This window comes from Dendrobates tinctorius, unplaced genomic scaffold (assembly GCF_039654945.1).
Source record: "Dendrobates tinctorius isolate UK_male_01 unplaced genomic scaffold, ASM3965494v1 ptg000397l, whole genome shotgun sequence".
NCBI lineage: Eukaryota > Metazoa > Chordata > Amphibia > Anura > Dendrobatidae > Dendrobates > Dendrobates tinctorius.
In genome coordinates, this window is record NW_027362063.1 from 2,170,936 (window position 1) to 2,186,717 (window position 15,782).

Here is a 15,782-nt window from a genome sequence, read left to right on the forward strand (position 1 = left end):
AAAGAAATGGATCAGGATTCTAGGGATTGATATGAAGGCCAAAATATTATAGGGGGTGGCAAGTGGGATAAGATGAATGTAAGGCAGTGATGGAGGGTAAGGAGAGGTCAGGTACGGTTTTAGAACTGCACAGAAGGCACAATGCACCTCCGCAGCATTCAAATCATTACTACTAGTAAGGGCTTACCCCATTCATGGAGACCACTGACCGCTGCCAATCCTTTCCTATGACAAGCTGAGGGTCCAACTGTAGCAAAAAGCAGAAAACAGTGAGTATGATGATAAACAGTATCTTAATGCTGTAATATTGAACTGACAAGCATCCTGCTAACATTTGCCATTACCTGCACCTGTCCTTTGGCCACCAAGCGCTCACTGCTCTCACCGACTTCCTCCCTCACAGGTCTGTTTTTATTATAAAACTTTTCATAGCACAGGATGCGTAAAGTCTGGGAGCCCTCAAGCTCAATCTCAAATTCCTGTACATAAAGAAACCAATGATGGTGTAAACAGCTGAAACACAAGGAAACTATTTGTATCAGTTATGCATCATCAACCAATTAAATTGGCAGTTTGCTTTTGCAATTTCTTCCCACATGCTCCATTTGGAAGTAATAGATGGGTACTCCTAAGTTAGAAATCCACCCCACCCTTCCTCCCTCCAAGCAATATCAGATCAATGGGGGTCCAACCCCTGGAAGTGCTCTGCTTTATACACTCTTGTGGGTGTAGGAACCCCACAGACCTGATATTGATAACCTATCGTAAGGTCTTCAATATCAAAGCGGTGAAAAAACTATATTATATATATATGCAAAAAGGAGTACAGTGTATACTCGAGTATAAGCCGAGGCACCTAATTTTGCCACGAAAAACTGGGTAAGCTTATTGACACAAGTATTGTCCCCTCGTCCCTGTCCTGGTATGTGTGGCTCCCCCATCACTGTCCTGGTATGCAAGGCTGCCCCCATCCCTGTATGCATGGCTCCCCCATCCCTATCCTTGTATCCATGGCTCCTTATCCCCTATCCTTGTATGCATGGCTCCTTATCCCCTATCCTTGCATGCATTGTCAACTCATCCCCTATCCTTGTATGCATGGCTCGCCCCTCGCTGTCCTTGTATGCATGGCTCGCCCCTCGCTGTCCTTGTATGCATGGCTCGCCCCTCGCTGTCCTTGTATGCATGGCTCGCCCCTCGCTGTCCTTGTATGCATGGCTCGCCCCTCGCTGTCCTTGTATGCATGGCTCGCCCCTCGCTGTCCTTGTATGCATGGCTCGCCCCTCGCTGTCCTTGTATGCATGGCTCGCCCCTCGCTGTCCTTGTATGCATGGCTCGCCCCTCGCTGTCCTTGTATGCATGGCTCGCCCCTCGCTGTCCTTGTATGCATGGCTCGCCCCTCGCTGTCCTTGTATGCATGGCTCGCCCCTCGCTGTCCTTGTATGCATGGCTCGCCCCTCGCTGTCCTTGTATGCATGGCTCGCCCCTCGCTGTCCTTGTATGCATGGCTCGCCCCTCGCTGTCCTTGTATGCATGGCTCGCCCCTCGCTGTCCTTGTATGCATGGCTCGCCCCTCGCTGTCCTTGTATGCATGGCTCGCCCCTCGCTGTCCTTGTATGCATGGCTCGCCCCTCGCTGTCCTTGTATGCATGGCTCGCCCCTCGCTGTCCTTGTATGCATGGCTCGCCCCTCGCTGTCCTTGTATGCATGGCTCGCCCCTCGCTGTCCTTGTATGCATGGCTCGCCCCTCGCTGTCCTTGTATGCATGGCTCGCCCCTCGCTGTCCTTGTATGCATGGCTCGCCCCTCGCTGTCCTTGTATGCATGGCTCGCCCCTCGCTGTCCTTGTATGCATGGCTCGCCCCTCGCTGTCCTTGTATGCATGGCTCGCCCCTCGCTGTCCTTGTATGCATGGCTCGCCCCTCGCTGTCCTTGTATGCATGGCTCGCCCCTCGCTGTCCTTGTATGCATGGCTCGCCCCTCGCTGTCCTTGTATGCATGGCTCGCCCCTCGCTGTCCTTGTATGCATGGCTCGCCCCTCGCTGTCCTTGTATGCATGGCTCGCCCCTCGCTGTCCTTGTATGCATGGCTCGCCCCTCGCTGTCCTTGTATGCATGGCTCGCCCCTCGCTGTCCTTGTATGCATGGCTCGCCCCTCGCTGTCCTTGTATGCATGGCTCGCCCCTCGCTGTCCTTGTATGCATGGCTCGCCCCTCGCTGTCCTTGTATGCATGGCTCGCCCCTCGCTGTCCTTGTATGCATGGCTCGCCCCTCGCTGTCCTTGTATGCATGGCTCGCCCCTCGCTGTCCTTGTATGCATGGCTCGCCCCTCGCTGTCCTTGTATGCATGGCTCGCCCCTCGCTGTCCTTGTATGCATGGCTCGCCCCTCCTGTCCTTGTATGCATGGCTCGCCCTTGTATGCATGGCTCGCCCCTCCTGTCCTTGTATGCATGGCTCGCCCTTGTATGCATGGCTCGCCCCTCGCTGTCCTTGTATGCATGGCTCGCCCCTCCTGTCCTTGTATGCATGGCTCGCCCCTCCTGTCCTTGTATGCATGGCTCGCCCCTCCTGTCCTTGTATGCATGGCTCCTTATCCCCTATTCTTGTATACATGTTTCCTATTAAAAAAAAAAAAAAAAACACATCCTACTCACCTTCCTGTGCGCCCTGATGCATCTCGTTCCGACGTCAGCAGCTCTTCCTGTCGAGTAATCAATAGTCACTCCACGCCTATGGGAGTGGAGAGGCGTGAATATTCATTATCTCAATGACCGGGCCAAGTGATTGCTCGGCCAAAATGCTGCTGGCGCCAGAACCAACGAGATGCAGTGAGGGCGCGCAGGAAGGCGAGTAGGATGTCTTCTGAAAGCCGGCAGCTGCGGCTGTCACTGTGTGAGCTATAAGAAAATGAATATTCATTTCTCTTTAAACAGCAGGCAGTTACAGCCGCAGCCGCCGGCTCCTGCCTCCTGTGACCCGCTGCTCCACCGCTCCCCCTCCCCTGCTGTCTTTCTGGGACAACGGACTCATTTATACGGTAAGTCAAGTGGGGCGTTTTCAGCACAAAAAAAATGTGCTGAAAAACTCGGCTTATACACGAGTATATACGATAGGTTTCTGTACAAAATCTAGTATTTAGTTTATATAAACATATCCATACAGAAAAAAGGTTTAGCAAATCAAACAATTATATAACCACCAGCGGACTTGCATCAATAGTAGTCCAAAGAAGCGAACCATATATAGAATATACAACTTTATTTAGATGTTTAAAAAGAAGTAAAAATAAGTAAGGAGACAAAAGTGCCCAGTAGGGGGAGCCCTCACATCGGTACATGTGATAACAAATGAACACTATAGTGTTGGTAAAAACATAGAGGCTTACATAATTTGAGGTAAATAAAACCTTCTAAAATATGTATAACCTGGGGAATAAACTCCTATAAAAATCCTAGAGCTCAAGTGCCCAAGAGCCTAGTCCAATAAGCAATTGAAATCAAAGGATTGTAGGTTCTAAATCAGGCTCAGTAAAAGGACCATTATATATCCAAATACCTCAAAAAAGGCCCAGTAAGGAGTACATACAGTCTTAAAGATAATGAATAGGGAGACAATACCTGCATGAAGAGTAACACTGGAGGAGCACTGAGAGGCTGGGCCCAGGTGACAGGACCAATGGAGTGTTCCCCCTCCCCAATGTACATTTCGCCCTTACTTCTTCCGGGGGGCATGAGATTTAGAAGGTTTTATTTACCTCAACTTACATATGTCAATTATTGTTATTGAACCTTAGGCCTCCATGATATCGCATGTACTGATGTGAGGGCTCCCCCTACTGGGCACTTTTGTCTCTGTACTTATTTTTACTAAATGAAGTTGTATATTTTAATATATATATGGTTCGGTTCTTTGGACTACTATTTGTGCAAGTCCGCTGGTGGTTATAAAATCTAATATTTGCGTACTGCACTGTCACATTACCGTTAAATGAAAGTTACATAGTATGGAAGAATTGTTGCAGTCATTGCTTAGGGAAAATGTTTACCCTAATCATATAATGAATTTCACATATTTCTCTAGCTGCACAAGGTCAGAAGGTGGGAACTTGGGACTATGTCAAGTGTGGTCCCAATAATGCAGTAATGGGCACAGTACAAGGTTTATTCTAATGGAGCTCACTGGAGGAGACGGTTCTGAGACATGAGACTTTGGAGACTAGTAGGCAGAGCTGAAAAACGACACAGTCGAGTGTTCATAACGCTGCCTTTTTAATCAAAATGAAGTACGGGATGTTTTGCTCCCTTCTTGATACTAAAATAGGAGACAATATTTGTGATGCAGATTGATTTATCTTAACAAGATAATACGTGCTAATTTTTAAATTGTTTTTGCAAATGTGTTGGAAAAACAAGCAAACTGGAACGTTAGCAACCTGGGACTCCATCCCAGAGGTCTGGATAGGGAATAGCGCACAGAATCCATACCTCGTTCCAGCTGGGTTCAGTAGTGTTCCGGTAAACTCTTGTCTTTGCTTTGTTAACAAAATAGCCAAAGGAATCCACTTCAAGAGAGCAGAACAGATCTGTTGGGACCAACAAGGATGCCAGTGTCATAAATTATTCACTTTTATACATAACGTGAAAACTGTATTCTACTGTGTGATGGTCGAACAGGTGACAATGTCACATACTTGAGCTTTGTTGGAATCCAGAAGCAGAATGGACAATAACATTCAGGAACCCGTAGAGGCCAGAAGACTCATCATCTGTAGGAAAAAATATTCATGTCATCACAAGACATTAAAAATCAAAGACTGGCACATGTGATACTGTTTTCACATATAGCCACCAAGTGTTTTCACCTTCTTTCCCAATGGTCAGAGGAACCCGGTGTACTGTCTGTAATTTCACACAGGAATTTGTTAACATTTGAATCTCCAAGGAGGTAAGAGAGAAGCTTTTCATACCTAAATGAAAAGGAAGACACTAAGAAACACAAAATAATACTGGACATTTCTATGAAACACAATAAAAGAAATGAAGTACAGCTATAGTAATCAGATGTACACTTCACTTACATTTCTTCTGCTGCTCTCGTATGTGTTCTCCCCATTCTGCCCGCTCATAATCAGACCACGTTAGGAATGTGTAACCCTATAAAAATGTCAGTTAGAGGTAAGACAGTAACCAGGCTGTCATGACAGGTATTAGAAATGTGCTAACTATGGTGTAAATACAGAAGATTTCAGGGAAAGTCACCTTGCCATTGCGATTGTGCACTCGGAAGGCCATACTTGGGGACAATAGCAGCAACATTGACTCCTGTTCTGAAAGTTTCTTGCGTAGACGCTCCTGACCTTTTCCTCCCTTGTTTGCCTTCTAAAACAAAGTAGATGTATTTCAGTTTGCCATTGTAGATATTATACTCAACATGTTTAGTATAAGGCTTTGGTCGTGTCAGCCATCACGAGACCAAGTTCATTCGGTGCCACTGCTAAATCGCACCGCTATAGAAGAGAAGGGGTTGCATTGCGACAGCTACACTACTGCACCAAAACGTCACAAAAAACAGAATCTGATTTTTTTTGTACGACTTGTCATGTTAGCGTAGGAGTTGAAACGCATCCCCATGCGCTGCGATGGAGAAGAGGCACCAAGTGAATTGCTCTCGCGGCCAAAGTCGCCATTCAATGACATATTGCCAGATCCAATGTCAAACATTTCGGTTTCATGACAATTTTTATCATAGTGTGTTCATTTCAATACTGCTTAGATGACATGTAGAAACAATCTGAAGAAGGAGCTGCATTTAATTCACTGTCTAATATGAACTGGATCTTTGAAGGAAGGATACAGCGGAGGTGTGATATTACAGTGCCAACTGCAGTGTGTCACCTAATACAGTGAAAATACATTCAATTACAATTACAGACTAGAGACTTGTTATAAATGTATTCTCTAATCCAATTATGCGCCCCCTTGTATAAGATACAGGTAAATAAGACATACCCTTTCCCTTTGGATATCGCTTTTCAGCTGTGAAATTTTAACTTTGATAGTTTCCAGCTCATCGTCTTGTATAAGAGGAATGTTGATTGCAGTTTCTGATTCATCCAAAGGTTGGAATGACAGATCCGCAAGAGGAATGTACCACTTACAGTCATACTGTTGGCTTTTCCTGAGAATTTAGAAATATTAAAATGATTAGACGTGGTTAATTTTCGGAAAAGAGCATATTTTGACCAATAATAGATTCCTACCCTCCTAACTGCTTCTTTAACTTTGCACAAAGCAGAAGATCAGTGAAAAGAAAGACATGACGCAGCTTTCGAGCACCTTCCACCAGCTCTACCATGAAACTGTCCTTCAAAAGCTGTCGATGCTACGGAAGAAGAAAATAGGAAAAAACTTTACTAGAAAAAACAAACATTAATTTATCTGCCATCCAAGTCCATAATAAACAATAAATTGCTCCAGAATGTATGTTTATCCTATATGATGCCAACATCAAGCAATAGGCCCAGTATTATGACATGGGTCAAGATTATCATCAGCCGTGTCAGGAAATAGCTTTCTACTTATTTGTGTCTATAGTCAAGTTTACTCCTCGATACTTTTAATGTCAACTAGCACACAAAATCTCTAGGCAACTAGCGTATATAATGGAAACTTTATTGGTCTGGAGCAAAAAGTAAAAAACTGAAGCGAAGTAGGTACACAGAGATTGTAACAAACTTAAAAATTATATATTATTGAGATTTTCAAATATCACACATTTCACAGCTTAGTATCCCATATACTGTTTTTATTAAAAAAAAAAAAAAAAAAATTAAAGAAGTATAAATTAACTTCCTCGTGCACTCTGCCGTACTTGTTAGTCATGGCCAGGGTGTGCATGTAATTCATAGCCGACATCTAGACATCTACACACAACAGCAGCGGACAGCATTAGCCACAATCACTGCTAAACTATTTAAATGTCACTGTCAATCACTGACAGAGGCGCTTAAATAATATGATCTATGATGTGCTTGCTCACTGGTGCCTATCGGCCACCTGTGAGATCGTAGGGGACCAATGGGTTATCACCATCTTTACTGTGGTACTGCAGTATATAGCATAACTGATGAAACAATTTCAGGGTAACCCCTTTACCCTTCCACCAAGCCTGGTTTCACTTTCATGACCAGGGCAAATTTTACAATTCTGACCAGTGTCACTTTATGGTGTAATAACTCTGGAACGCTTCAAGAGATCCCACTGATTCGGAGACTGTTTTTCCCGTGACATATTGCACTATAATTTGACCAATATGACTTGCGTTTGTGAAAAAAATGGAAATTTGGCAAAAATTTGGAAAATGTTGCAATTTTCAAACTGTTAATTTTTATGCCCTTAAATCAGAGAAATGTCACACAAAAAGTTAGTAAATAACATTTCCCACATGTCTACTGTACATCAGCACAATTTTTGAAACATAACATTTTGTATGGAAGTTATAAGGGTTAAAAGTTGACCAGCGATTTCTCCTTTTTACAACAAAATTTACAAAACCATTTTGGCTATATGACAGAAAATAACCAAAAGTGACACTATTCTTAAAACTGCGACCCTCAAGGAGCTCAAAACCAAATTAAAGAAGTTTATTAACCTTTTAGGTGCTTCATAGGAACTGAAGCAATGTGGAAGGAAAAAAAAGAACATTTACCATATTTTTCGGATTATAAGACTCACTTTTTTTTCCCCCCCAAATTTGGGGGCAAAGTTGGGGTGCCTTTAATAATGCGAATATACCTTACCGGTCACGGTGGAGCAGGGTCCCAGGGTCACTGCTGGAGGAGGCAAGAGTGGAGCGTTGCTGCAGGCCACAGGCTGGGATGAGGGGGTGTTCGGATGTGAACGCTGCAGGTGTTCGGTGGTGCGGGGGCTCAGTCGACATTTTGTGAAAGCCCGGAGCCCCCGCACTTCCATGGTTTACTATGCGGTGGACTCTGGGAAAATGGCTGCCGGGGGCGGTGCATGTGCAGATGGATATCTTAGCACCAAGATCTCGGGAGATGAGATCTCAATGCCAAGATCTCAATCTGTGCATGTGCTGCCCCCGGCAGCCATTTTCCAGGAGTCCACCACATAGTAAACCATAGAATTGTGGGGGCTCCGGGCTTTCACAAAATGTCAGCGGAGCCCCCAAACCACAGAACACCCGCAGCGTCGCACATCCGAACACCCCTTTCTCCCAGTCTGGGGTCCGCAACATCACCCCACTCCTGCCTCTGCCAGCAGCGACCCTGGGACCTTATAAGAAGCAAATGGTAGATAGAACCAATGGCACAACCCTAAGAAGTGGTGCACAAGTAGGATCCCACTCCGTGAACTTCAGCATATGAACTTGGCACACACAAGTGGATTCCAATGCAAAAAGGTGTTTTTAATGAAGTACAGTACATACATTAAGATGTGAGCGTCCTGAATGTCAGCTGGGACGCGGGATAGGCGCACAGGATACCGCGTCCCAGCTGACATTCAGGACGCTCAATCTTATGAGAGACGGCTGCAGGTGCCTCCTCATTTATCACTGGCCTGATTTATATTCAAATTCCACGATCTCACAGTACAACACGGGGTACATTGATGAAGGTCATACTGACCGAAACGTCTTAATGTACTGTACTTCATTAAAAACATCTTTTTGCATTGGAATCCACTTGTGTGTACCAAGTTCATATGCTTAAAAGAAGCAACACCATTTTATTAAAAACAGTTATTTTCCTATTGTTCTCCTCAAAATTTGGTGTGAGTCTTATAATCCGATGCGTCTTATAAACCGCAAAATACGGTAACTTCACAGAAAGTTTACTTTAGACCCATTTTTTTATTTTCACAAAGATAACAGGAGCAAATGGACGCCAAAATTTGTTGTTCAGTTTCTCCTGAGCATGCCGATACCCTATATGTGGGAGAAAACCACTGTTTGTGTGCACAGCAGTTCTCAGAAGAGAAGGAGCACAGTTTGACATTTTTAACACAAAATTGGATGGAACTGAAAGTGAACGTCATGTCGCATTTCGAGAGCCCCTTATGTGCCTAAACAGTAGAATCCCCCCACAAGTGACCCCCATTTTGGAACTGATTTAGTGCTTCCTGCTATGTAAATTTTATAATGTAGTGGCACACGTAAGTTATGTAGTGCATCAGGTTGGCATATGTGAGTGGTGTAGTGTATGCCATACTGACATACATGACTTGTGCAAGTCAGAAATGAATTTAGTAGTCCATGGATGCATGGTACAGTTTGAAGCATTCTTTTATACACAGGCCAAGTGTCGCATTAATAAGTGATGTCCTTGCATATCCCCCTTATGCAACACAATCGGCACCTCTTTTGCGACCTTCCTTTCTTTGTGGTTTGAGGGACCTCTAAGGGGAAATGTTGGCCTGGTACGATACGAGCACCTTCAGTTCCGGAAGTACTGGGGTCCGCGCCTTCCTGACCTTCAAAGATTAGGGCCTTGGATCACTACCTCCTGGAACTGAAGGTGCAATGTACCAGTCGGGCCTGCACATCGTGATAGCAAGTAAGCGTTGTACATTGCCATCTTTACGATGTGCACGGCCAGCTTATTGTACCACACTTGGCCTTTCTCATGGCACTTTACGGCTGGAGTACTTGATCAGAGAGATCAACTCCCCCCATGTTCTTGTTGTATCTCAGTACACAGTATGGTTTTGTGTCCGGTGTAAAAGGTATCTTGCACAGAGGAGGGGGTGCTACTATCACTATGTATGGTGGTCAAGAAAAGGACATCCCTCTTGTCCTTGCACTTGATCACCAGCATGCTGTTGCTACAATAGGCTCTGATTTCACCCTTTCTGAGCATCTGCCTAATTAGCATCTTAGGGAGGCCTCTGATGTTTGCAGACAGTACCACAGGCTGCGGTAGCTCGTGCAGAGAATGACTTAAAGAGTCGGATGCTGGTATAAAAGTTTTCCATTGTAAGGTAGCGCTTGTTATTCAGGTAGGGGACATTCGCTAGGCAGCCAAATAACCAGGTCCGGCATGGGTTTCTCATATAACTCCAACAGTCCATGCGGTTTATTAAGCATCATAAACCATGAACAGCAACAGAAAGTTCATATACAACAGCATAGCCTCCATGACAGAGCTCCACTCTGTTAACCCTGTAGTCACACAGGTTATGCAATGTCCAATACGCAGGCTCTCTAGCCTCACCAGTTACCTCATCCCATGGCCGGGTTACCTCATGGTTGCTTCACCACACTGCAGATGTCCCTTCCCTCCTCTTGGAACTCTCAGACACGTGCAGCCATTACACACAGGCACTTCAGGAAGGCAGACATATCTTCCAGCGAGACCTTCCAAACGGACCAACCGGGTCCAATGATTCACTCATGTGACTTACCCTGGCCACCTTATATGGTCCATAGCCACGCCCACCGGATCACATGGCTATGACCTCATCACAGGTCCTTCAATCATTCACACACTTATACGTTACTATGGCATCCTAGATACCCGCCCCTAGGTGGGTTTGTAGGTAGATGGCCTTGCCCGTCTCACCAGCTACCTGGAAAGCTCTCCCTGACACAGTGTAACGAAAGTGTTACGCCGTCTCTGCGTACTCACCCGACCATCGCTCCCACGCCGCAGCCTCCCGCCGCCCGACATCCAAGGAGGTCGCCTCTGGCAGGTGCGCTGCCGGCGGCCTCCCTGCATGCACATAGGCCGCGCCTCCCTCATGCTCCTTGTGCTCTGGCTATGCCCTGACCCGGAAGCACCTCCCTGACCAATGGCAGACCAGACAGGAGCATATCAGGCCGCTTCCCCCTGATGGAGGTGCCCGATTGTTGTGTTTCCTAGAACACTGTGCTCTCTGCTCCTGCAGTTCCGTTCTCGTCTGCACCCCGCAGCAGCCTACTCCAGTCCTGCCGTCCTACTTCAGTCCTGCCTCCGGTGTTCCTGTTCCATCCTACTCCAGTCCTGCCTCCAGTGTTCCTGTTCCATCCTGCTCCAGTCCTGCCGTCCTACTCCAGTCCTGCCTCCAGTGTTCCTGTTCCATCCTACTCCAGTCTGCCTCCAGTGTTCCTGTTCCATCCTACTCCAGTCCTGCCATCCTACTCCAGACTGCCTCCAGTGTTCCTGTTCCATCCTACTCCAGTCCTGCCTCCAGTGTTCCTGTTCCATCCTACTCCAGTCCTGCCGTCCTACTCTAGTCCTGCCTCCAGTGTTCCTGTTCCATCCTAATCCAGTCCTGCCGTCCTACTCCAGTCCTGCCTCCAGTGTTCCTGTTCCATCCTACTCCAGTCCTGCCTCCAGTGTTCCTGTTCCATCCTACTCCAGTCCTGCTGTCCTACTCCAGACTGCCTCCAGTGTTCCTGTTCCATCCTACTCCAGTCCTGCCTCCAGTGTTCCTGTTCCATCCTACTCCAGTCCTGCCGTCCTACTCCAGTCCTGCCTCCAGTGTTCCTGTTCCATCCTACTCCAGTCCTGCCGTCCTACTCCAGTCCTGCCTCCAGTGTTCCTGTTCCATCCTACTCCAGTCCTGCCGTCCTACTCCAGTCCTGCCTCCAGTGTTCCTGTTCCATCCTACTCCAGTCCTGCCGTCCTACTCCAGTCCTGCCTCCAGTGTTCCTGTTCCATCCTACTCCAGTCCTGCCGTCCTACTCCAGTCCTGCCTCCAGTGTTCCTGTTCCATCCTACTCCAGTCCTGCCATCCTACTCCAGTCCTGCCTCCAGTGTTCCTGTTCCATCCTACTCCAGTCCTGCCATCCTACTCCAGTCCTGCCTCCAGTGTTCCTGTTCCATCCTACTCCAGTCCTGCCGTCCTACTCCAGTCCTGCCTCCAGTGTTCCTGTTCCATCCTACTCCAGTCCTGCCGTCCTACTCCAGTCCTGCCTCCAGTGTTCCTGTTCCATCCTACTCCAGTCCTGCCGTCCTACTCCAGTCCTGCCTCCAGTGTTCCTGTTCCATCCTACTCCAGTCCTGCCGTCCTACTCCAGTCCTGCCTCCAGTGTTCCTGTTCCATCCTACTCCAGTCCTGCCGTCCTACTCCAGTCCTGCCTCCAGTGTTCCTGTTCCATCCTACTCCAGTCCTGCCGTCCTACTCCAGTCCTGCCTCCAGTGTTCCTGTTCCATCCTACTCCAGTCCTGCCGTCCTACTCCAGTCCTGCCTCCAGTGTTCCTGTTCCATCCTACTCCAGTCCTGCCGTCCTACTCCAGTCCTGCCTCCAGTGTTCCTGTTCCATCCTACTCCAGTCCTGCCGTCCTACTCCAGTCCTGCCTCCAGTGTTCCTGTTCCATCCTACTCCAGTCCTGCCTCCAGTGTTCCTGTTCCATCCTACTCCAGTCCTGCCGTCCTACTCCAGTCCTGCCTTCAGTGTTCCTGTTCCATCCTACTCCAGTCCTGCCGTCCTACTCCAGTCCTGCTTCCAGTGTTCCTGTTCCATCCTACTCCAGTCCTGCCGTCCTACTCCAGTCCTGCCTCCGGTGTTCCAGTTCCATCCAGCTTCAGTCCTTCCGTCCTACTCCAGTCCTGCCTCCGGTGTTCCAGTTCCATCCAGCTTCAGTCCTTCCGTCCTACTCCAGTCCTGCCTCCGGTGTTCCAGTTCCATCCAGTTTCAGTCCTTCCGTCCTCCTCTAATCCTTTCTCCTGTGTTCCTACTCCTGTCATCCCTCCTCGTCCCAGTCTACTGTCTTACTCCATTCCTGCCTCCTGGTTCCAGCTCTGTTCTGTCATCTATACTTCAGTTCCAAAACCTAATCCGGTCCATCCTGAGCCGCCCCTCTCGGTATCTGGTACCGTGGGGTTGGTTCCACCTGGCAGCTCGCCCGGGGCCCCTCGGTGCCACAGTCCAGAGGGTCCACTCCTGGAGTTTCCGCTCCAGACTACCCACGCTAACAGAAAGCTCAGCAGTACCTCTGCTGATCAACACACATATTCAAGCTTCCATCCCAAAGCCACCTACCTTGGGATACATAACGATCATTCAGCACCCTGCCACTCATCCTCTCTCCTGGGACACCCACACAGCGCCCCCTATCGGACACAGTGGTCACTACACCACACCACGTAGAGGTGATAACCTTGATCTAGCAGTGGGTGCACCAAATCCCACACAATTTTCCCAACTCATTTCCAGAACAGGGGAACATTCAGAGGGTTCAATCTGGGTGTCTTTCCGTTCATAAACTCTAAACCTGTGGGTGTACCCTGAGGTACTCTAACACAGCTTATAGAGTTTAATTCCGCACCTGGTCCTCTTACTGGACAGGTACTGTTGGAATTTTAGCCTCTCCTTGAAATGTATTAGGGACTTATCCACGCTGAGGTCTCTGGGGAACGTACATCTCAGCGAACTTGTTGCTGAAGTGATCAATGTCCAGCTGAACTTTGAAAAGTCTGTCAAAAATTGGATCATCTTCGGGAGGACATTATGCATTATCGTTGTAATGCAAACATTTTTGACTTGCTTCAAATCGTTTATGGGTGAACATTGCTGGGCTTCCAAATCAGTCTGGACCACCATGATGTTTAACAAAATCCTCAGAAAAAATTACTTTGAAAAAGTCAATTTCTGTGAGGCCAGTGTCAAATTTGATTCCTGATTGCGCCACAAAATCAAGAATCAGTTGCTCATAATCTTTGGGGGGTGAGATCCATATAGGGTCAGTAATGGTGGGTGCTGCTTCATTTTCTGTCCTGGCTCACTCCGTGATGGTTCAGTAACACTTGATAAAGAGAAGGAGGAGGAAAAATAAAAGGAAGGTGGAACCCTCTACCTCTCAATAACATATAGCATATGACTCCTCAGCTGAACACAATGATTAGGACATTTTTTCACGAATGCGGTGCCTGAGTGTGTGTACCGCAACTGACACAGCCTAACCAACTTCAGTTAAAAATACTGTAGTAGCCGCCAATTACTACGGCATATTTTTACTGTACTTAATTTAGTCTTATCAACTGATCTAAAAAAAATAAAAAAAATAAAAATGTATTCTTTCTTCACACCAAATTTAAAAAAAAAACAAAAAAAAACACAACATCCTGAGGTCGATCACGGATGTACCTCAGTGATCAGCGTGTGACGGCTGTAATATGCAGGCACAGAGAGGGGCTAAATAAATAAATCAATCAATAAAGGCTAAAAGGAAAAAAAAAAGAGAAAGTCCTTGCCAAAAGCAAGCAAGGATGCTAATCAGTGACAGGGACAAAAAAAGTGCATGAAAACAGCGAGATTTGCGTCACTGATCCAGCTCTTCAGCTGCAGGACACACGGAAAAGAAAAAAAAATCTGCCAAAAATCGAGCGAGCAAGTACTGATCAGCAATCGGCCACAAAAGGTGGGGGGAATGAGGGTAAGGGGGATTGGGGTGTATTAGGAAAGGTCAGGGATCAGGAACAGATCAGGGAAAGATCAAGAACGTCTTATTTCTTCTTCAGCAGAAGTGAGGCATAGGCTTCAAAAAGTCTGTGGCACTACAAGGCCCAGACAGAACGACACAGTAACCACCCTGTACACTTCCGCAGTTAGAATGAGAAAGTACAGGGTATTCACGCTGGGGTCACATCACTTCTGTTCACTTTGATTGGTGCAACACAAGTCATCATCCAATCGCATCAATCAGAGCTGGCTCTGGTTACTCCATGGTTGCTAGGCTCCAGCCTATGATCGGTGCTCTTACAGCATTCATTTAATAAAACACTGATTGGCTGTTCAGAATTAAACTGCGAATCACAGCAATCATAGTTGTGGGTGGGGGCGGCATCGGCACCCCTCAGATGACGACTCTAGGCGCCCTGCTAAGACTGAGCAGGCACCTGATCACTGCAGCTGCGGTGCCACATTAAAGATATGACTTATCAATACACCTAAGTTCGGTAAGTAAAATTAAACTCCATTTCTTAGTTTTTAAATAAGTCCAGTGTATCAAAATATAAAACTATTTAAAACATAAAAATTAATGTTGTAAACAAAAGTAGAAATCAAAACTCCAGGTTTGCGCTTTTTCAGTCACCGTAGTTCCTCGCAAAAAATGCAACAAAAAATGATCAATATGTCATGCGTACCCAAAAATGTTATCAATGAAAACTAGAGGTTGGCACACAAAAAACAAGACCTTTTACAGTTTCACCAAGACAAAAATTTTTTTTACGAATTTCAGAAAATGCTGATAAACAAAAAATTTTTAATTTTTTTTTCTTCCGAATTTCAGAATTTTTTTCACTACTAAGATATAAAATAAACTTTACAAGTTTTTTTTCCCACAATATCATCCCTCTTGGAACATTATTCCCAATTTTAAGGACATGATACATTAAAATTAATACTGTAATTCAAAACTTCTACCCGCCCCATAAAGAACAGCCCTGATACAGCTCAGCTATAGTGACGGAAGAATATAAAAAGTTATGGCTGTTGGAAAGAAAGGAGAAAATGAAAGCGCAAAAATGAGATGGTCCCAAAGGGGATAAAAGCCAATATATGAAAGTTATAGAAATGTGTGGAGAAAGTAATTTCCAAATCTTAATACTCAGTCCTCTACAGTGACCACTTACTTCTCCTTTTTGAACAGTCATTGACTGCCGACGTGGTGTGATCTCCTCATTGATGCTAGATAAGAAGTTTTGGGAAATTCGAAGTGCATCTTGAAGTAGGGGGTAGTCTGGATGCCCAATGGGAGTATGCTTCAGCAAGTCCTACAAGCATTAAAATGGTTCAGAAATCAAAGTATTTATTTGTGTCACCTAACTATACATTGTA

General features: G+C 46.2%; 1 protein-coding gene across 2 annotated transcripts in view; it reads right to left on the minus strand.

Annotated features, from left to right (window-relative positions):
• LOC141076348 (breakpoint cluster region protein-like) overlaps positions 1–15,782 on the minus strand; it is a 63,819-nt gene that overhangs the window by 19,022 nt on the left and 29,015 nt on the right. For both annotated transcript variants that reach the window (XM_073563772.1, XM_073563773.1), the window contains exons 8-17: positions 15,578–15,718; positions 6,259–6,380; positions 6,008–6,176; positions 5,258–5,377; positions 5,077–5,152; positions 4,861–4,965; positions 4,690–4,764; positions 4,484–4,581; positions 345–479; positions 188–247 (exon numbers count right to left, since the gene is read on the minus strand). In XM_073563772.1, the coding sequence (XP_073419873.1) occupies positions 188–247; positions 345–479; positions 4,484–4,581; positions 4,690–4,764; positions 4,861–4,965; positions 5,077–5,152; positions 5,258–5,377; positions 6,008–6,176; positions 6,259–6,380; positions 15,578–15,718 (1,101 nt within the window). The remainder of the gene's footprint in view (positions 1–187; positions 248–344; positions 480–4,483; positions 4,582–4,689; positions 4,765–4,860; positions 4,966–5,076; positions 5,153–5,257; positions 5,378–6,007; positions 6,177–6,258; positions 6,381–15,577; positions 15,719–15,782) is intronic.